Here is a 21,339-nt window from a genome sequence, read left to right on the forward strand (position 1 = left end):
TTGATTCAGAAAGATTTAAACGAATACATTGTAATGTGTATCTTGTTTGGATCTGAATTTGGACATAACATAAAAAATATCAAGGAATGTTAATTTTTTTTTAGGCATGATAGTGTATTATGGTAATGTTTTTTAATTTTTAAATTGCTAGGTGAAGTAACTTGACTGGGCAGGGCAAGTAAAAGATAGTAGATGAGCAAGAATGGCATAATGTTGATAATTTTTAAAGACAGGTGATAAGGGTTCATTAGATTTATTATTCTATATATTTGTTAAATAACATATTTGGCTCTGAAATGTCTGTCAAACCCTGACCATGACAGTGTTTTATTAAACTTTTGTCCTCTGCCGTCTGATAGGCAAACGGTGTTATTTTGTAGTAATTCCTATTTTTTAATAATTTATTTTAGTTTTTCATTTTGTTTTTCCTCAATATGTTCCTGATTGAGTGTCATGTTTTTTATGCCCAATACTATGCCAAATAAATTAAAAGTGGCCCCGGGGTGCCTGGGTGGCTCAGTCGGTTGAGCATCTGACTTCTGCTCAAGTCATGATCTCGTGGTTCATGGATTCATGCCCCCCACCGGGCTCTGTGCTGACAGCTCAGAGCCTGGAGCCTACTTTGGATTCTCTCTGCCTCTCCCCCACTCGTGCAGTCTCTCTCTCACTCTCTCTCTCTTTCTCTCTCTGTCTCTCAAAAATAAAAATAAAACATTAAAAAAAATTTTTAAAAAGTGGCCCCACCTCTCCAATAGGTTGCACATTTATGTGGACATATTCACACACAGAAAATATAGATGAACTCCAATAGTACAGGCTCAGAATGAATGTCTGGGTATTTGAAAACATGATACAGTTTGTATTTTAAGAAGATAAGGACATGGAGTGCCTGGGTGGCTCAGGCGGTTGAGCGTCCGACTTCGGCTCAGGTCGTGATCTCGTGGTCCATGAGTTCGAGCCCCACGTCAGGCTCTGTGTTGACACCCCAGAGCCTGGAGCCTGTTTCAGATTCTGTGTCTCCCTCTTTCTCTGACCCTCCCCTGTTCATACTCTGTCTCTCTCTGTCTCAAAAATAAATAAACGTTAAAATAAAAAAATTAAAAAAAAAGATAAGGACATAATTAATGTGAAAGCTGGAACTGATTGCTGAGGGCTGTGGAAACTAGCAGTCCACTTCTTTTTATAGCTTGTTTTGTTGTTGGCCTATTGACCTATTGCTTATTTTCTTGACACTTTTGTTTACTTGATTTCCTTTTATATAGGCCAAATCTTACAAACTTATTTTAGCAGTAATAAATAAAGTGAAAATGATAACATAGATACTACAATACTCTCTAAAACCAGTGTGTTTTGTAATCAGTAGGCTTAAATCTTTAGACTAAGAAGAACATGATCAAAATAATTCTAAGTGACTTTATGCTTATATATTTGCTATAAAACTACTTCATTTATGTCTCTCTAGGTTGGCAAATAAACAAGACAAGGAAGGGGCTTTAGGAGAAGCTGATGTGATTGAATGCCTATCTCTGGAAAAATTGGTCAATGAGCACAAGTGCCTATGTCAAATAGTAAGTTTTTGGTGATTTTTTGCCCTATGAGATATGTTTTTGTAGAGGTGATAGGCAATTAGGTGGTAGGCAGCTAACAAAATAATTTATTAGTGTTTAAAAAAAAAATTTTTAACCCAGGAAATCACATTCTCCCTGTTCTGTTGATATTATTTAATACTATAACATTTGTTTTTCTGTTTGGTTGTTGCTTCCATAAACTATCTTTCATGATCTCCAAGACTTTAGATTTGCTTTTTGTTTAAGATATTGCTGATAGGAACTTTAAGTTACACAAACATGTCGTGCTATAAATTTTGTAGAGGGGCGCCTGGGTGGCTCAGTCAGTTAAGTGTCTGACTTCAGCTCAGGTTGTGATCTCACAGTTTGTTGAGTTTGAGCCCACATCGGGCTCTGCTATCAGCTCAGAGCCTATTTCAGATCCTCTGTCCCCCTCTCTCTGCCCGTCCCTCACTTGCTCATAGTCTCTCTTCCCCCCCCCCACCTCAAAAATAAGTTAAAACAACAACAACAAAAATTGTAGCATGCTCTACTATAAATACAAAATGTAAGCGTAGGAGAGGTTATCATGAGTTTGGAAGATTTTATCAGGAGAGTTATCCTACAATCTTAAGAAAGGTGGACAGAAGATTTAGTCACTCCTTCTGGCTTCAGAAGATGGCCATTAGGGTGTCAATCTTAAAAGATGTTCAATGCTATAAATTCCCTGGTATAAGGAATTAAACCTTTCTGCTGTTTTTAATAAGTAGGGGTATTTTTTCTTCTGGCAGTGCAGTTTTGTCTTCCAATGAGTTTGTTTAAAATTATAATTGGCACTGTCGACTTCTTGTAATGTCTTTCACAGCTTACAGATATTATCCACAAAATATATCAGATTATATGTACTAATGTTTAGTAATCATTGCAAAGGTGTGTTTTATAAGTTAAATAAACAGATGCTTCATATAATTAATTAATGGATTAGTTTTGATTTGCCAGTAATTACACTTAATAGTTTATAAACATTTTTGTGGAGAACTCTTAGTTTTAATCTTTAAGTCAAATAAATTTCGGTTTCTCAGGAACCTTGTTCAGCAGTCTTGGGCTACGGAAAGAAAATTGACAAGTCCATTAAAAAAGGCCTTTACTGGCTCCTACATATCATTGCAAGAGACTTTGATGCTTTAAATGAACGCATCCAAAGAGACACAACAGAACAGCGTGCTCTTGAAGAACAAGAGAAACGAGAGAGGGCTGAACGAGTGCGAAAATTACGAGAAGAAAGGTAAGTAGATTAATTTTGTACCACGGTGCATTTGAAAAGTCCAGAACCCCACAGTTTTATGAATAATTTTATAGTTTTGTCTATTCAGTTTCCCCTTGCTATATGAAGGAAGACACGAGGTAAATATTTTATTTCTGTGGATCTTTCTCTACACAAGTTTGAGTGAGAGGGTACTAATTTTCTTAGTGGTGTTATAGTAATTAAATTTATTTATTTATTAATTCCCAGAATTTGAAGATTTTTCTCTTATTTCTTATGGGTACCATTAGTGTAGCGGTTCTCAATTATTGGGGTGATTTTGTTTTTCAGGGGACATTTAGCAATGTCTGGAGACATTTATACTTGTCACGGCTGGGAGTAGGTAGAGTGCTTGCTACTGGGATCTAATGGGTAGAGGCCAGGGATGCTGCTAAATATCTTGTGATACACAGGACCATCTCTGATAACAAAGAATTATTGGGCTCAATATGTCAATAGATTAAGAAAGCCTTCCTGGGGCACCTGGGTGGCTCAGTCGGTTAAGCTTCTGACTTTGGCTCAGGTCATGATCTATTGGTTTGTGAGTTCGAGCCCCATGTCGGGCTCTGTGCTGACAGCTTGGAGCCTGGAGCCTGCATCAGATTCTGTGTCTCCCTTTCTCTCTGCGCCTCCCCTACCTGTGCTCTCTCTCTCTCTCTCTCTCTCTCTCTCAAAAATGAGTAAACATTAAAAAAATGAAAAAGAAAGAAAGGAAGCAAGCAAGCAAGCAAGCCTTCTTTAGTCTAAGCAAAGATAGAAGGTAAGCTGCCAGTAGATCTATCAACTAAAGTAAAATCTGATCTTCATCACTAGTTTTGTCAGAAAGTAGATTAAATTGCAGTGTCTTGCTGCTGGTGGGAATGCAAACTGGTGCAGCCACTCTGGAAAACAGTATGGAGGTTCCTCAAAAATTAAAAATAGAACTACCCTATGACCCAGCAATTGCACTAGTAGGCATTTATCCAAGGGATACAGGTGTGCTGTTTCGAAGGGGCACATGTACCCCAATGTTTATAGCAACACTATTGACAATGGCCAAAGTATGGAAGAAGCCCGAATGTCCATTGATGGATGAATGGATAAAGAAGATGTGTGTATATATATATACGATGGAGTATTACTCAGCAATCAAAAAGAATGAAATCTTGCCATTTGCAACTACATGGATGGAACTGGAGGGTATTATGCTAAGCGAAATTAGAGAAAGACAAATATGACTTCACTCATATGAGGACTTTAAGATACAAAACAGATGAACATAAGGGACGGGAAGCAAAAATAATATAAAAACAGGGAGGAGGACAAACCATAAGAGACTCTTACATATGGAAAACAAACAGGGTTACTGGAGGGGTTGTGGGAGGGGATTGGGCTAAATGGGTAAGGGGGATTAAGGAATCTACTTCTGAAATCATTGTTGCATTATATGCTAACTAACTGGATGTAAATTAAAAAAAAAATTGCAGTGTCTCGGTATTTTAAAAGATGTTTTTAAAATTATTTTTAAAATACGTTGCTTGAGGGGCGCCTGGGTGGCGCAGTCGGTTAAGCGTCCGACTTCAGCCAGGTCATGATCTCGCGGTCCCTGAGTTCGAGCCCCGCGTCAGGCTCTGGGCTGATGGCTCAGAGTCTGGAGTCTGTTTCCGATTCTGTGTCTCCCTCTCTCTCTGCCCCTCCCCCATTCATGCTCTGTCTCTCTCTGTCCCAAAAATAAATAAAAAAAAAAAAAAAATACGTTGCTTGAGAGCAAACTCTTAAATGGAATTTAGCAAACTCTGAATTAAAAAAAAAGTGATTATATAACTTTTACCACGAAATCATTTATAATAATCTTAATGCTGGAAGAAAGTACTCAGATTTGATTAGGAGTTGAGTTTAGTACTTAATCCCATGATTCTTCTTTCTTTCTTCACTAAATTGTTATATGGTAGAGGATGGGGAAAATGAAGATTTTTCAGTGAGTTCCTGTAAGATATAAAGTTATCTTCCATATACCTAAATAATATTGGCTTTCCATGTACTTTAACATAGCTGTAGTCTGATAGGCAAGAACTCACTAAGTGCTCTTGGTGATGCCTTTGTGAGATGCTTCCTTACACTGTTGAAGAAACCCTCTGATTACTGGTATCTGTCATTTAATTCGGAGATAGGACCTCAAGGAAAGAAATATTTCTAGAGACATACTCTCCATCTCCAAGTACTCAAGAATATGAGCAGATCATTCATCTAGGTCTCTCTTGATACCAGTGTGAGGTTTTATTTTGGTAAATGTGAGAGTCTTTGGGTTTTTTCTCCTAGTGTATCATATTTTAGTGATATAAAGCTTGGTACAACCAATCATTCATGGAATTATACCTTTTATGTATTTATAAAAATAAAATACATGACCACGGTTTTCTGAAGACTCTTTTGTTTTTCTTCCACTAAGAAAACAAACAACGAAAAAAATTTAGTTGGAAAGAAGTCGTCTAATGTTAGTCACTTTTTTTCAAGTTTTTACCTTTTACATAAAGATATTCTAGATGATGTTAGGACATGTTGTGGCTTTTTTTTTATTTTTTTATTTTTATTTTTTTTTTAACGTTTATTTATTTTTGGGACAGAGAGAGACAGAGCATGAAAGGGGTAGGGTCAGAGAGAGGGAGACACAGAATCGGAAACAGGCTTCAGGCTCTGAGCTGTCAGCACAGAGCCCGACGCGGGGCTCGAACTCACGGACCACGAAATCGTGACCTGAGCTGAAGTTGGACGCTTAACCAACTGAGCCACCCAGGCGCCCCATGTTGTGGCTTTTGTGATACCCATTCTCCTTTCCTCCTTTTTTCCTAGCCACGCCACTTCTGGTCTGAGGCCTCTCCTGTTGAGCAGAGAGACTTTGGAATTAAAAGTGGCATTTAGATGGGCGCCTGGGTGGCGCAGTCGGTTAAGCGTCCGACTTCAGCCAGGTCACAATCTCGTGGTCCGGGAGTTCGAGCCCCACGTCAGGCTCTGGGCTGACGGCTCAGAGCCTGGAGCCTGTTTCCGATTCTGTGTCTCCCTCTCTCTCTGCCCCTCCCCCGTTCATGCTCTGTCTCTCTCTGTCCCAAAAATAAATAAACGTTGAAAAAAAAATTAAAAAAAAAGTGGCATTTAGAGAAGAGTTATTAAAAAAAAAACAAAAAACTTTTTATTTAATTAAAGGTTCAGATATTTTTGAAAAATAGTAAAACATGCTGTTGTTGATATCTGAAAATAGTATGTCAGTGCCAGAAACCTGAAATTGCTTACTAATAAATGAATAACATTACCATCCTGTAGGTATATTCATTTACAGAGTACTTTCACATACAGAGTACTTTGCACAACCTTATGAAGTACATATTTTTATAAACATTTATGGGAAACCTGAGGCTTAAAGATCTAGATATAAGTCCAAAGTCACATAGGTAATAAATTGCAAATCTCTAACTCTTGGCTTCCTAGGTTTAGAATGAAAGGATATATATTTCCATAATAGAGAATAATAAATGTCATAGTAATGAGCATTCATATTACCATACTTACAGTGTAGTTGTAGATCTACAACACTTATTCTTCTGTCTTCAGCTACTTGTTTATTTTTTTCACTCCAACAAATTTATTGAGTAATATCTCTGTCTTGAATTCAGCATAAGAAACTGACAATACAGAGATGAATCAGATCTGGTCCCTGCTCGTAATACATGCAGTAGTACAGTAGAGGAGCCAGAATTGTATGGAAACATTAGTTAAAATATTCAGTGACTTTGTTGTTTTATAGAGACTTGGAAAGACATATCTATGTTACCAGGGAAAAACCAGCTAGTTGGACATCAAGAAGCCCCAGGGATTGGCATCAACTTGGTAAAACAGACACAACACAGTTCTTATATAACTGGCCAGGATTTTTAGTCTTGACAACTCATTAAAAAATGGCGGGGGGAGGGAGGGCAAATTTCTGCCAAGGAAGTCCTCTACAGAGGGACCCTAGTATATTAATTTATAATTAAAAACAGAGCTTGGTGGTTGCCAAAGGGGAGGGGGTTCGGGGTGGAGCAAAATGAGTGAAGGAGAGTGGGAGGTACAGGCTTCCAGCTACCAGAATGAGTAAGTGTCAGGGATGAAAGGTACAGCAAAGGGAACATATTAGGTATTATAATAGAGTTGTATGCTGACAGATGGTGACCACACTTATGGTGAACATCCAGCTACTCATTTTAAAAAGCAACTTATTATTCTTCATGTATGGGGCAATATTAACTATGAATCACAGAGATAGTGTATGTTTCAGTAGTAACTCATGTGGAAATACTTAATCTGAGTGATATAGAGCAACTTAGTTTTATAGTTTCTTTACTTTGCAGCAACAGTTGTTATCTAGTCCATATGTGATATACAGTTTGACACAGCCCTGAATAAGGCTGTTAACAAGAGGACTTATTTGTTAACATCAATGAAGAGGACAGCCTTTGTTTGGGAGAGTAATTAACAAATCTGTGAATATAAACCTTTGGCACGTAGAAAATTAATTAGCAACTACCATTGACATTAAGGAGTCAGTCATAGGGAATGTTATTTTTATCAGCATTTCCTTTTTTTTTTTTAATTCAAATGATTAGCAGTGGAATATTACTCAGCCATAAAAAAGAACAAGATCTTACATTTGCAACAACATGGATGGACCTGGAGGGTATTCTGCTAAGTGAAATAAGTGAAAGATACTGTGTTTTCATTTATATGTGGAATCTAAAAAGCAAATGAAAAACAAAGTGAAACAGATCGAGAAGCACAGAGAACAAACTGGTGGTTGCCAAGGGAAGGGGGGGTGGGGTGGACAGGCAAAATGGGTAAAGGGGAGTGGGAGGTACAGGCTTCCAGTTATGGAATGAAGAACTGATGGAGATGAAAGGTACAGCATAGAGAATATTATAATAGTGTTGTAGGGTGACAGTGGCTACCCTTGTGAGCATAGCATAATGTATAGGCTTGTCACATCACTATGTTGTACACCTGAAGCTAATGTAATATTGTGGGTCAACTATACTTCAAATAAAAAGTTCCAATTATTACACGTGGCTAGGGGCCTATTACCAGAAGTAAGGATTTCTGAAAATCTCCTAGTAATTGAAAGCCATGTCCAGATGTTTAACTTACTAAATTTAATAGCGTTAAGCCGATTACAAATGTTCTTACACATGGTTCAGCGTTTTCTCATAAGGAATTCCAAAACTTTTCCCTCAAACAATAGAGAACAAAGAGAACGAGAGCAGGCGGAACTCAATGGAACCAGCAGCCTGGCTGAGTTGGACTCCGAACCAATTATTGTTAATCCTTTCCAGCCAATCGCATCTGTCATCCTTGAGGTACGGATGGTGGCAAATGTGATTTTTTCTATCTTAAGTTATAAAGTTAGAAGTTGAGAAAGGAGGTGGGGAGAAGTGTTTCACCAGAGATTATTCCTAAAAGAAATTAAATGGGAGAGATGGATTAAAGGCTTACTGCTTTTTTTTCCTCGTAAAGTTTACTTTTTGATCTGATATAAAAAAGGAGAGATGACTCCTGAATTAACCGAGAATGAAAACGAAGATTGAATGTGGCAACTGCCATAATTACTGTCCTGCTAAATCTTTTTTTTTTTTTGTCGTTTATTTCATAGGATAGTGCTGTATTTACTCTTTTTTACACTTTGTCCCTGTATTGCTGTTACTATCTCTTTAAAGTAATATTTGGATGCCTGTGATGCATTTTAGAGTATGTAAATGATTTTTTAATTACTTTCCCAGAATACTTAAGAATGTTGGAAACTATAAGTTCTCCTATATATGAGTATCATTTATTTTAATTTTGATTGTCAGAAATTTTACCAAAATTAACTTGCAGATTTTAATCATGAAGAAGGAGCTGTGTATGTGTGTCTGTATGTCTCTATCTTCGTTTTCATTTCTCCACTGGGTGTCCAGAGTTTGCGCTGGCCCTGCTTCAGTCACCATCCGCAGCCATGCCTCCTTCGAGGCAGAGCTTTCTAAATCTGCTCTCCATTCACTCAGAGCTTAATGTGGCAGCTGGCTCACTGGTCCCACCTGTATGTTCTCCATTCCTCTTCCCCTGTCACTGCCTCCTTCCACACAGGTCCTCATCTGGAAAGGTGGATGATTGTTTCTTCCTTGGGGCTGCTGCTGAGGAGGGAGGCAGCTCCACAGGTAAGAAGATGATTGGATAGTTGTGGTATTGCTTTATTTTACAGAATAATTGGTAATAGGAGATATTTTGTCTTGGGTTGCTTCGATACCAGAAGGTTAATTGTATTTAATCTTTTTATTAACCCCGCCACATTTACCTTCAGTATATGCTTTTCTAAGTACATTAAAGCTGTCTTAATAACTTGACCTATTGATTTATCTCTATCCTATTAAGTACCATGTTTTCCAAATTTTGTTGTATGTTCTTTAAAAAATATTGGTAGACAAGGAAACCAAGATTGACTTTGCACTTTGAAGCATTAATTTACTCTATATTTGTAATAAAGTTCACCTTGTGGATAATGACCAATTATTTTATAGCACCACGGTTGTAAATTACTTAGAAGGCCTTAGTGCTTCTATCACCAGTGTATTTTTCACAATATAAAGATGTGAACAATATGGTGTGCAGCGTAGCATACCTTATATTGAAAGTCCCTGAACTAATTAGTGGCATGCGGAAAGTTACTATGCTTTTAAACTGTGCTAATTTTAAGAAAATAATCAGTAAAGAAATGAAGTAAATGAAAACAAATGACCTGAAGTCTTCTTTTTACTGAGCAAGTATTTTTTTCCTTCCGTTAAACTTGTCTTTCAAAATGTTTGCATTTTAGAGAATCACCTTGCATTCCTTTGAATTTACTATAGATTAAAAAAAAAAAATGGTGAAGTATTCGTTCCAGAAGAGACTTATCAGTGGTACAGATAGTAGCAAACCTAATTATACGTGAGCATTTAGGGTAAAGTAAAGGTGACATTTTATATTTGAGAGAAAAGGGAGATGGAATAAGTGAACAATCATTTGGAAAAAAGTAAAATTAATGAATAGCAAATACCAGATTGAACTCCAGAAGACTTAAATGTGTAAAATGTGTAAAGTGGCCTTAAAAGTACTAGCTCAGGGGCACGTGTGTGGCTCAGTCCGTTAAACGTCCGACTTCAGCTCAGGTCATGATCTTGCGGTTCGTGAGTTCAAGCCCTGCGTCGGGCTCTGTGCTGACAGCTCAGAGCCTGGAGCCTGGTTCTGATTCTGTGTCTCCCTCTCTCTCTGACCCTCCCCCGTTCATGCTCCGTCTCTCTCTGTCTCAAAAATAAGTAAACATTAAAAAAAAAGTACTAGCACATAATATAGTTAAATATTTGCATATACTTGGAGAAGGAAAACTTTTAAAGCAGGACAATTAAGCCACAAATCATAAAGTAAAAAACAGATAGGTCTTACTATATTTGTTTTTAAAGATCTGTTCTACAAAGCTAAAAGCAAAAAACTCTAAACAAACCCTAATGAAAAATATCTGAGACACGTAAGGCAAACAAACAAACAAACAAACAAACCCTTAGCAATTCCTATGAAAATAATGAGAATCTAGGAGGAAAAAAAAAAAGGTTTTGGGTTACCATGGATAAAAGTAAAAATAAAAATGACAATAAGTGTAGTTGATAGTTCATTTTCACTAGCAATAAAAAAAAATGAAACTAACACTAAGGTAAAAATATGTATTTATTAGTTTGGTGGACATGTAAAAGATAGATAATGGTATACAGGGATTGAAAAAGATATGGGGAAATGTCACTCTCTTAACCTTTTGCCTGGAGTATAAATTCACTGTTGCTTTTCTGAAGGGAAGTGTTTAGTTATCTGTTGATCCAATAGTTCCACTGTTAGGAATTTATTCTAAAAAATGAATTCCATAACTGTATTTGTTATAATGAAAAATTGAAAATAATTTGTCTACTGATTAGGAGTTGGTAAATTACGTTATAACCTTGAAAATGATAATGTAATTGATGAAAGTAGTAATAGCTAACACATATAACTAACACTTTATTATGGGTCAGATACTAGTGTAAGCACTTCATATATTTGTTGACAAGGAAAGAAATATACATTCTTAAGTAAAAACTTAAATTCTTTTTTGTTTAAAAAGCAAATGCATAAAATAAATATGCATATATAGAGAGACATTCAATCACATGTATGTTTGTGGGTGGTGTACCTGTACATATGTGGGGTAGGAGAAGAAAACACCTCTTAGTGATCATGCCCCAAGTAGAGATCATCTCTTGATTGTGGAATTACAGATATTATTTGTTTTCTTTCTTTATACTATATGTGTTTTCTGCATGTTTACCAATTAGTATGCTTTAACGATATAGTCAACGAATGCTTTTTTTAATAAAAATATCACAGTGCCCTGAAGTTACAGAATGCGTTTGGATTATTTGATTTCTCCCTTAAAACTGTCTTAGATACACAACTTTTATATTAAAAATGATATATTTCATTTTTGTTAGAATGAAAGAAAACTTGAAAAAGACAAAAAGAGACACAGTATGGAGAAAGACAGTGATGGCTGCCCCCCGAAACATAAAACGGAGAATGAGCAAATAGAGACACAGAGCCAGATCAGTGACAATAGCCAAAAAAACAATGAGCTTGGAATAGTTGAAAATTATAAAGAGGCATTAACACAGCAGTTGGAGAATGAAGATGATACAGACCAGCGATCATCAGAATCAGGTGACAAATCTAGGTGATAAATATATTAAAAAAAATATGTATATATATGTGTATACACACACACACACACACACATACACAGAATTTAATGATACATCTATCATTTGTCATGATTATTTTCACAAAAAATGTACTATAATATTTTTTGTCTCCAAATGCATTATTTATCATGGTTTTCTCATGGTTTTTAGTTTCTCCTTAATTTGCTAACTTATGTTTTTATTCATGATACCTTAAAATGTGATCCTTTGCAATTGAAATGAATTTCAGCAGAAAATTCTGTTTTCAATTTTGTTTCATAAATTTGGAATATGGCACATAGTCCCAGGAATCCTTGAAATATATTTAACCTTTAAGGCTCTTTTAGGGAGTTTTATTTGGATTTTATTTTAAGCTTCATGATACTGCAATCAGTGTCACTTCTTTTATTGACTTGTTATTTCCATAGAATGCAGACCTACTCAGTTGAACAAAGTTTTTATTTTATTTACTTTGATAGAGAGAAAGCATGAGTAGGTGAAGAGGGGAGGGATAGAGAGAGAGGAAGAGAGAGAGAATTCCAAACAGGCTCTGTGCGGTCAGCGCAGAGTCCGATGCAGGGCTAGAAGGCAAAACTGTGAGACCATGACCTGAGCCGAAATCAAGAATTGGACATTTAACTGACTAAGCCACCAAGATGCCCCATGAACGTATTTAAAGCCAGTAGCCATTTTCCTATTATTTTAATATCATACAAAATCTTCAGTTCATAATTGCTTTGTTTTCTCTAAGTGGTTTTGTGATTTAACGGGAAGTTCATGTCTTTGGTTTCGTAGACAGCCTGTGTTTGGAATCAGACATCTTGGGATAGACGCGAGATATTTGTTGTGTTACAGTGTATTGTTCTTCAGTCTTGGTTTCCTCATCTCTAAGGTGGGGATAAGCATCATAATTTTCCCAAAGGGCTTTTAGTACTTATAACAAAAATAACCCTACAGTTCTTCTAGCACAGGGCCTGACATATGAACCAATAATCATACATCCTTGCAATTTCTGGCTAGCAGTATGGTTCCATTGTATATAAGAATTTTTGTACATACTTGGGGTGCCTCGGTGGCTCAATGGGTTAGGTGTCCGACTGTAATTTCAGCTCAGGTATGATCTCATGGTTCGAACAGCATGGAACCTGCTTGGGATTCTCTCTCTCCTTCCCTCCCTCTAAATAAATAAATAAGGAAATAAATCTTAAAAAAGAATTTTTGTATGGTATCAGAAACATTATAAAAATAAGATCTCAATCCCTGAGGTTCAGATTTAAAAAATTAGACTTGAAAGTTATACCTTTTGTAAGTTGGGAAGTTAGGGCAGCCATATTCATACCCTTGTAGCTCTGTTAACAGAGTTAAACAGAAAGTAGATTTAAAGTGGCCTCCCAATATGTTGAAAGAACTTTGAACAGTTACACATTGTTAGAGAGAAAAATACTTGGCAGATTATTTGAAAGTACAGTGTAGGAAGAAGATCTAAGATAGTCAAACATATAACTATAATAGTAATAAGTAACATTTTTGTGCTTTAGAACCTGGCTTCAGATACTTAGATTATTTAATGCAGGATTATATTATTTAATGTAAATAATTTTAGGGTATATTGTTCCCATTATTTTGAATAGGAAATCAGGGACTTGGAGAGGTTGAGGAGCTTGTTAAGATCATATGTCTTGTCTGTAGCTGGGACAGATCATCTGCCCATTATCCTGTGCTGTTTCATGACCCTGAGCCACTGCCCATCCTGAAATACCATATGGTTCTGGACTTTCTCTTCCCTTTTTCTCATCTGTAAAGCTTACGATTTAACTGTAAAACGATGTCTTTGTTTCTCTGTGGAGTAAGATGTCTCAAATGACACTATTTAGAAAAAGTATGTGTTTCTAAAAATGTTTATATTTCTCATTGCCTTGTAGATTTCATAATGTTGGCTATTTCTCACATAATAGATAATTCCCATTTTATAAAATGTATTACATACATATAAATTAAGCAGTTTGAGATTGTCACTTAAAATACTTTAGTAACTTTGATGTTTGGTTATTTAACTACATGGCCATATGGTTTACACTGTTAAAATTTACATGTTAATGGCATAGATGTCCTTAAATTGTTTAAAAATTTTTTTTTCAATATTTATTTATTTTTGGGACAGAGAGAGACAGAGCATGAACGGGGGAGGGGCAGAGAGAGAGGGAGACACAGAATCGGAAACAGGCTCCAGGCTCTGAGCCATCAGCCCAGAGCCTGACGCGGGGCTCGAACTCACGGACCGCGAGATCGTGACCTGGCTGAAGTCGGACGCTTAACCGACTGCGCCACCCAGGCGCCCCCCTTAAATTGTTTATATGTATTTAAGTGAGAATCTATAGTTATTTTTTAGAAAGAACACCGATTCTGCAATGTCCAATAATGTGATTTTGGTTACATATATTTATTTATATTGGGCATACCTTGTCTGGGGGTTATTTTAATGGGTAACGTGTTTAAGTTTGATTAGGGTATTTTTTTCACATTCAAAGGATTAATTTTGGATTTATACCTATTATATTTATACCTATTATATTTATACCTAAAATCATTCTATATATTCTATTGAGACAAATCAACATCTCTCTCCTTTCCCTGGGCCATTCTGAGTTTCATGAGAATGCCTGGAATTAGACAATTATATTTACTTGATATGACATTTGGAAAAAATACAAGTTACTTTTGGAAATGCGAACTTTTTTTTTTTGTATGCTGAATAATCTCTCATAAAACTTAAAATACAGGCTTTTTTCCATTTGTGTCATATTCATTAAGTATTAATTCAATAAGGAATCATTTAAAATTTTATGCTTAGTGAAAGCAGATTCACATTTCATTACTGGTAACAATTTCCAAAGTTTGAAGATCTGTTTTTATGGTAATGATAATATCAGTAGTCTAGTTCCATTCTTTTTTATTGTAGAAGTTTACATTTTCTCAAAGGCATATAGTTCAATGTTTATATTCTTATAGATAACAGCAAAAAGAAAACTAAGAAACTAAGAATAAAAAGGAGTCACCGTGTAGAACCTGTTAATACAGATGACTCTGCTCCTAAGAGTCCAACACCACCCCCGCCTCCTCCTCCTGGTGAGTAAATTGATATTGGTACTGAATTTAGATTTACTGCTTTAAACGGTAAAGAAAAATAAAGAAATTTTGTAGTTTTATTCAGTATATTTATTTTTGTGTGAATTTATGAAAAGCTCTTTTCTCTCTTTTGTTCAAAATTTATCATTGCTTTTTTAATCAGAAAAAAAATGTTTCCTAAAAGTAAAAAAAAAAAAAAAAGTAAAATTAATAAGGACACTTTACACCAGCACTTTCTAGAATGAATTCAGGTCCTATTTGAAGTATCATTGTCCAGATTTCTGAAAGGAATTTAAGTTTAATGAATGGATGGCTAATGTAAGTTTTTAAATAGTTGAATCTTTCATCCTGAAAGTTAACATTTAAAACCAAGATGTGTGAATTTTTCCAATATATTTCTGACTTACATACTGACCTTCTAAGTTGTTATGAGATTTAAAAGGAATATTCCATGTAAAACACTAAGACATACTAACTGCACAATAATTGTAATTTTTCAGCACTAGGCATAGTACCTCACATACTATACGTGCTCAATAAATATCTGAATGTATATATTTGTGGTGTCCTTTTAGCCCTGTTAGAAGGCTTTAGGTGGTAATATTTTCCTTTGAGAATTATTTCAAGACTCATTTCTAGTATTTCACTTATTAGAAGAAATTTCTTTTAGCCTTGGCTAGAAGCTAGAATAGTAGCCTAAGGTAATTTTTGATGGTGGTGAAGATGCTTATATTTTTAACTAAAGTAAAAACTTAAAAGAGATGTTACCAGCCTATAATTACATTTTTCAATAAAAACTATTTCAAATGCCTTTGTGGTTATTCAGTACTGTGTCATTCAACATACATATATGACCTGGCATCAAATATATACATTCCTGTCAAGGGAGGGAACCTCTCAACAGGCCTAAAGAGACATTGTTTAACAGTGTTTTAAAATGTTTTTCTTTTTCTTTAGTTGGCTGGGGAACCCCCAAAGTCACTAGACTTCCAAAACTTGAGCCTCTTGGTGAAACACGTCATAATGGTAATGCAAAAGGATCAGTTTTAAAATATACATATTAAATCCACTTTTCTTTACCTTGACAAACTTTTATTTTTGGAAGCCTTTCAAATCCACAACCATCCTTTTTCATTATACTTTACTCTTTTTATTTTATTTAATTTTTTTATTCTTTAGTGACTTTTGGCTCTATATAATTTGTTTACTCTGGAATACAGAGGTAAAAATAACCATAGTTTATGTTTATCCATTACATAATTATGTAAATTGTTATGGAATGGGGACAGTTTTAAAGCAATTTAAGTTAAATATGAGAAATTACAATTATCCTTAGTATTAAAAACAGCATTGTCCTGTATATGCTCAGTGTACTCAGTGATAATGCTTCCTAATTGTTTTTTGTCTGCTTCTAATAAGTTGACTCAGCCGCTGAATATTGGAATGAAGTAAAAATCAACACAGTTTGTAAAATCAGAGACTAAATCAGTAAACCAAATGAAGTTCAGCTAAATAGAAAGTTACGAAAGACTTATTGACTCTAGAAAACAGTTTTCTTCGGATGAAATTAATATAAGGTGTAGTTCAGCCAATATATGGCATTAGAAATCCACATTTGGAAAGAGAAAGGGAAGCTGGGTATAGAGAACTGCTTTGTACAACAGGCAGAAGTTCTGATTTCAGACCATCAGGTCAGGCTATTGCAATAAAATGTTTCTAGAATGCGAAAGTGTAATTATATATAGCGTAGCTCATTAAAGTTCTCCATCAAGAATATCCAGTTCCCGGGGCACCTGGGTGGCTCAGTCGGTTGAGCATCTGACTTCGGCTCAGGTCATGATCTCGAGGTTGACGAGTTCGAACCCCTCGTCGGGCTCTGTGCTGATGGTGGCTCAGAGCCTGGAGCCTGCCTCGGATTCTGCGTCTCCCTCTCTCTCTGCCCCTCTCCCGCTCATGCTCTGTCTCTCTCTGTCTCAAAAATAAAGAAACATTAAAAAAAAAATAAATAAATAAAAATACCCAGTTCCCTTTTTGATAGCTCTGTTTCCCTAATCTAGAACTTGGTTTACTATGGAGATCCATTTACCAGCGGAAAAGAAAAATCAAAAGTTTAGAAAAGCATTATCATTTAACTTGAAATTATATCAAACTGCATAAAATACTTTTATTCAAAGAGTTTTGAAACTGGAATTATGGCTTTGGGTCAGATTGTGAAGTCCCTTACACATATGTTAAGATGTCTGGACTTGCTATAATTTTCCAAGAGACACTATACATTTTTGAACAGGGAAGTAGTTTACTAGGTGTATTGTTTAGGAAAATAATTTTTTGTCACAATGGAAAGTACAGACTTGATGGTGGCCACACTTGAGGTCAAGATCCCATCTAGGAGGCTGTTGTAACAGTTACAGTGAGAAGTGAGGTATAGAAATTGGAATGAAGAGTAAAAAATGTATGCAGAAAAAAACTTTTTTTTTTTTTTAATGATTATTTATTTGAGAGAGAGAGAAACAGAGACAGAGACAGAATCTGAAGCAAGCTACAAGCGTTGAGCTGTCAGCACAGAGCCCAACACGGGGCTCAAATCCACAAGCAGTGAGATCATGACCTAAGCCGAATTCTGATGCCTGACTGACTGAGCAACCAGGCACCCTGGAAATATCTTGATTATAGTAATTAATATTTGATGAGTGGATGTATGGGCCGAGGGAGAGAGGAATAGAGGATTATTTATTCAAGGGGCTGGAAAGTTGGTGCTGTCTCTAAGACTGAAAATACCTGAGGAAGGAGATATGGTTTGGAGGTGTCTGTAGGCTTATTTATTTGTAAATGTCTTTTGGCCAATCAGTACCAGAAAGATTCAAGAACTCAGGAGAAAAGAAGGGACCCTGGTGGGTGGAGGGTTTGCAGATGGATTTTTTTTTTTCAGTTGTTATCACACAGTATGAAATCTTTGCCTGTAATAGATGCTTTGTAATCATTTACTGAATGAATGCGGGAAGGAATGATAGTTTTTTGTTTCTGAGAGAAATTTTATAGAATGAGGAGAAAAGAAGTAATGGTAGCATGCAGGGGGAAGCTAGTTAAGGGCAAGTGGAAAAAGGTCAAAAATGGGTTGAGAAGGTTATTTTGTTTTGTTCATCCTCACTTTCCTGTGTTTGTTTTAAAATTAGAACTCATGGGAAAGAATTGTAATAAATCAGCTAAGTTTAAGACCACCATATTCCAATAATTTAGTTAATTTTCAGTATGTATCAATAAATGTAGCTTCCCAGAGCAGAGAAGAAAACACTGTAACTTCACAAGTTTTAAAATATTTTTATTGTTTTTTTCCCATAAGTTAGAAATTTTTTTTAATCTTTATTTATTTTTGACAGAGAGAGCGAGTGAGCGCACATGCATAAGCGGGGGAGGGGCAGAGAGAAAGAGAAAGGGAGACTCCGAATCTGAAGCAGGCTCCAGGCTCTGAGCTGTCAGCACAGAGCCCGACACGGGGCTTTGGCTCTAATCCATGAACTGTGAGATCATGACCTGAGCTGAAGTCAGACACTCAACCAACTGAGCCACCCAGGTGCCCCTTTCCCATAAATTTTAAATCTAAGTATACATAACCTGGGTTAAAAAAAAAAAAAAAAGTACAATCAACTGCTTTCATTAATAGGGAAGAAAACAGGTATAATTAAAAATTGTAATAAAAATAATTTTTTAAGGTTTATCATAAGATCTTCATCTGAGATGCTGATAGCTGCAAATTTTAAAATTGCATTCTCTTCTTTTCTCTAGCTTGGTACACATTTCTTTGCACTTGGTTAATGGCAAGTAAACAACAGATACATGATGAACTAGAGTAGTAATTAAAAGGTAACTACTATTGGCTTAGCACTTAAAACTTACTCGGTTGGAAAACAATTTTTTATAGTTATATTGGGAATTTTTAAGGCAAATTCTTACTTGTTCTTTGATAATAGACATTTACCTTGATAGCAATTTCATTTTACTTTTCTAATGTCTATAATGCTTGCTCAGCGTAATAGTTAAGACATGCATTGAGAAAAGAAACTTAAAAAGAGAATGTGTATTTACCATGTAAACACTCTCAATCCATACTTCATTAACATGTATCTTACATTATGGGAAATATATCAAGGATTCTGTTAGCTAAAAACACCAAATGCACTAAAGAATATTTCATATCTTAAAATGTGAATGAAGATAAAATTTTGTATGTAGTTTTACTACTCTTCAATTTCATGTTTAAAAAGTTTGAAGCTCTTTATAAAAATGTGTGTTAGCAATTAAGTTGGTCCTATCAGTTGGGCACTAACATCAACATATATTCCCTACATTTAAGGCAATAAGAAACCTACTTTGTATGAATGATTTTATTTCCTGGCAAAGAAATAATACAAAATAAATTGTAAAAATAAAATAATTTCTTGGGAGGGAAAAAGATATTTCTTGCCATGTGTATGTGATTTTTCTTTGTAGGAGGGTACTTTTTTTTTTAATGTTTATTTTTTGAGAGAGCATGAGTGGGGGAGGGATAGAGAGGGGGGACATAGGAGCTGAAGTGAACTCTGCACTGACAGGCTGACAGCAGCGAGCCCAATATGGAGCTCGAATTCATGAATCGTAAGATCATGACCGGAGCCGAAGTCGGATGTTCAACAGACTGAGCCACCCAGGAACCCCTGGAGTTTTGGTTGTTTAATAAACTTAAATATACCATATTAGAAACTATATTCATTCTGGTTTAATTGTGAGTTCTGTTAACATATTAAAATTCTCATTAATTTTGAAAATAAGAAATAAGAAAAGTCATACTTGAAATTTATCAAAAATAATTATTTTAATTTAAATAATAACAATGATATAGCAATAATATTAATGGTATGCTCTGTGTTCCTGGCATGTTGCTAAGCACTTCAGGTACCATTATCTCATTTTCATTCTCCTAAAAGCCTAGTAAGATGGGCAGTGATATCCCCATTTTTTGCACAGGGAACCTATACCCCAATGTCACATAGCTACCAAGTAACAATATTAGGATTTGAACTTAGGTGTGTCCAGCTTTCAAATCCATACCTTTCTTAATTCATTATGTTATACTATTACATTAAGATTTATTAGGGTATCCTTGCAGCTTACTAGTTGTTTTGAATTTGTAGTTGCTTGAAAAGCCATTTTCTGCTGACACATTTTTATATTTAAAGTGGTTTTCTTGTAGATAGCCTATAGTTGGATCGTACTTTTTGATCCTCTCTGACTCTGCCTTTTAATTGTTGAATTTGGACCATCCAGCATTCGAAGTGATTATTGGTATAGTTGGATTAATATCTACCATATCCATTACTGTTTTCTATGTGTTGCCCTCATTCTTTGTTCCTATTTTTGTCTTTCACTCTTTTTCAGCCTTTTGTGGTTTTATTCATTTATTTAGTTATTTGAAATGTTTATTTATTTTGAGAGAGAGAGTCCATGTGCACAAGTGGGGACAGGCAGAGAGAAAGGGAGAATCCCAAGCAGGCACTGCGTTGATAGCCCTGACACAGGGCTCAGTCTCATTAACCATGAGATCATGATCTGAGCCAAAATCAAGAGTAGGATGCTTAACCGACTGAGCTGCCCAGGCGTCCCTGCATATTTTGGTTTTAATTGAGCATTTTATATGATTCCATTTTCTCTCCTTAGCACATCAGGTATACTAATTGTTTTTTTTTTTTTTTTTTTTTTTTTTTTTTTTTTTACCGTTTTTACTGGCTTCTCTAGAGTTTGCATTTACATTTACAACCAATCCAAGTCCACTTTCCAATAATACTATATGATTTAATGGGTACTTGAAGTGCCTACAGTAATCAAATAATCTTAATTCCTTTCTCCTGTTCTTTGTGCCTTGATGTCATTCATTTGACTTATATATATAAGCATGCATAAGTGTATATATGTATGTATACATACATTCATAAGATAAATATGTTTATATACATAAATACATTGAACAAACTTTTATAGATCATTTAAGAATAAGAGAAATGTGTTTTCATTTTACTTTTACTTATTTCTTCAATGCTTTTTCTTTATGTAGATCTGAGTTTCTGACCTATATTATTTTCCTTCTTTCTAAGGAACTAATTTTTGCATTTCTTGCAAGGCAAGTCTACTCGCAACAAATTCCCTCAATTTTTGTTTGAGAAAGTCTTTATTTTTCCTTTACTTTTTAAGGGCAGTTTTGCAGGGTACAGAATTCTAGGTGGGTGTGGTTTTTTTTCCTCTAAATATTTTAAATATTTCACTTTACTTTCTTCTTGCTTGCACGGTGTTTTAGGAAAAGTTGGATGTAATTCTTATCTTGGATCCTTTGTTGGAAAGGTGTGTTTTTTTTTTTTTTCCTGGCTTCTTTCAGGATTTTTAATTTTCTTTTATTTTCTGTAATTTGAAAATGATGTGCTTATATGTGGTTCATTTGGCATATATCCTGCTCAGTGTTCTCTGGATTCCTGGATCTGTGCTCTGATGTCTGACATTAATTTGGGAGAAGGCTTAGTCATTGTTGCTTCAAATATTGCTTCTGTTCTTTTTTCTTTCT

The 21,339-nt window shown here is 35.4% G+C and overlaps 1 protein-coding gene across 5 annotated transcripts in view; it reads left to right on the forward strand.

The window, feature by feature from the left end:
- Window positions 1-21,339, forward strand: part of ARL13B (ADP ribosylation factor like GTPase 13B) — a 70,512-nt gene that overhangs the window by 44,384 nt on the left and 4,789 nt on the right. For 2 of the 5 annotated variants that reach the window (XM_003991550.5, XM_019839572.3), the window contains 6 exons: window positions 1,463-1,568; window positions 2,630-2,832; window positions 8,096-8,210; window positions 11,382-11,607; window positions 14,637-14,753; window positions 15,711-15,779. In XM_003991550.5, the coding sequence (XP_003991599.2) occupies window positions 1,463-1,568; window positions 2,630-2,832; window positions 8,096-8,210; window positions 11,382-11,607; window positions 14,637-14,753; window positions 15,711-15,779 (836 nt within the window). Of the gene's footprint in view, window positions 1-1,462; window positions 1,569-2,629; window positions 2,833-8,095; window positions 8,211-11,381; window positions 11,608-14,636; window positions 14,754-15,710; window positions 15,780-18,536; window positions 18,615-21,339 lie in introns of all 5 variants that reach the window. The other 3 variants (XM_019839570.3, XM_045036780.1, XM_019839571.3) reach the window with 3 other exon arrangements.

The sequence above is a fragment of the Felis catus genome, chromosome C2 (assembly GCF_018350175.1).
Source record: "Felis catus isolate Fca126 chromosome C2, F.catus_Fca126_mat1.0, whole genome shotgun sequence".
In the NCBI taxonomy this organism is placed as follows: Eukaryota; Metazoa; Chordata; class Mammalia; order Carnivora; family Felidae; genus Felis; species Felis catus.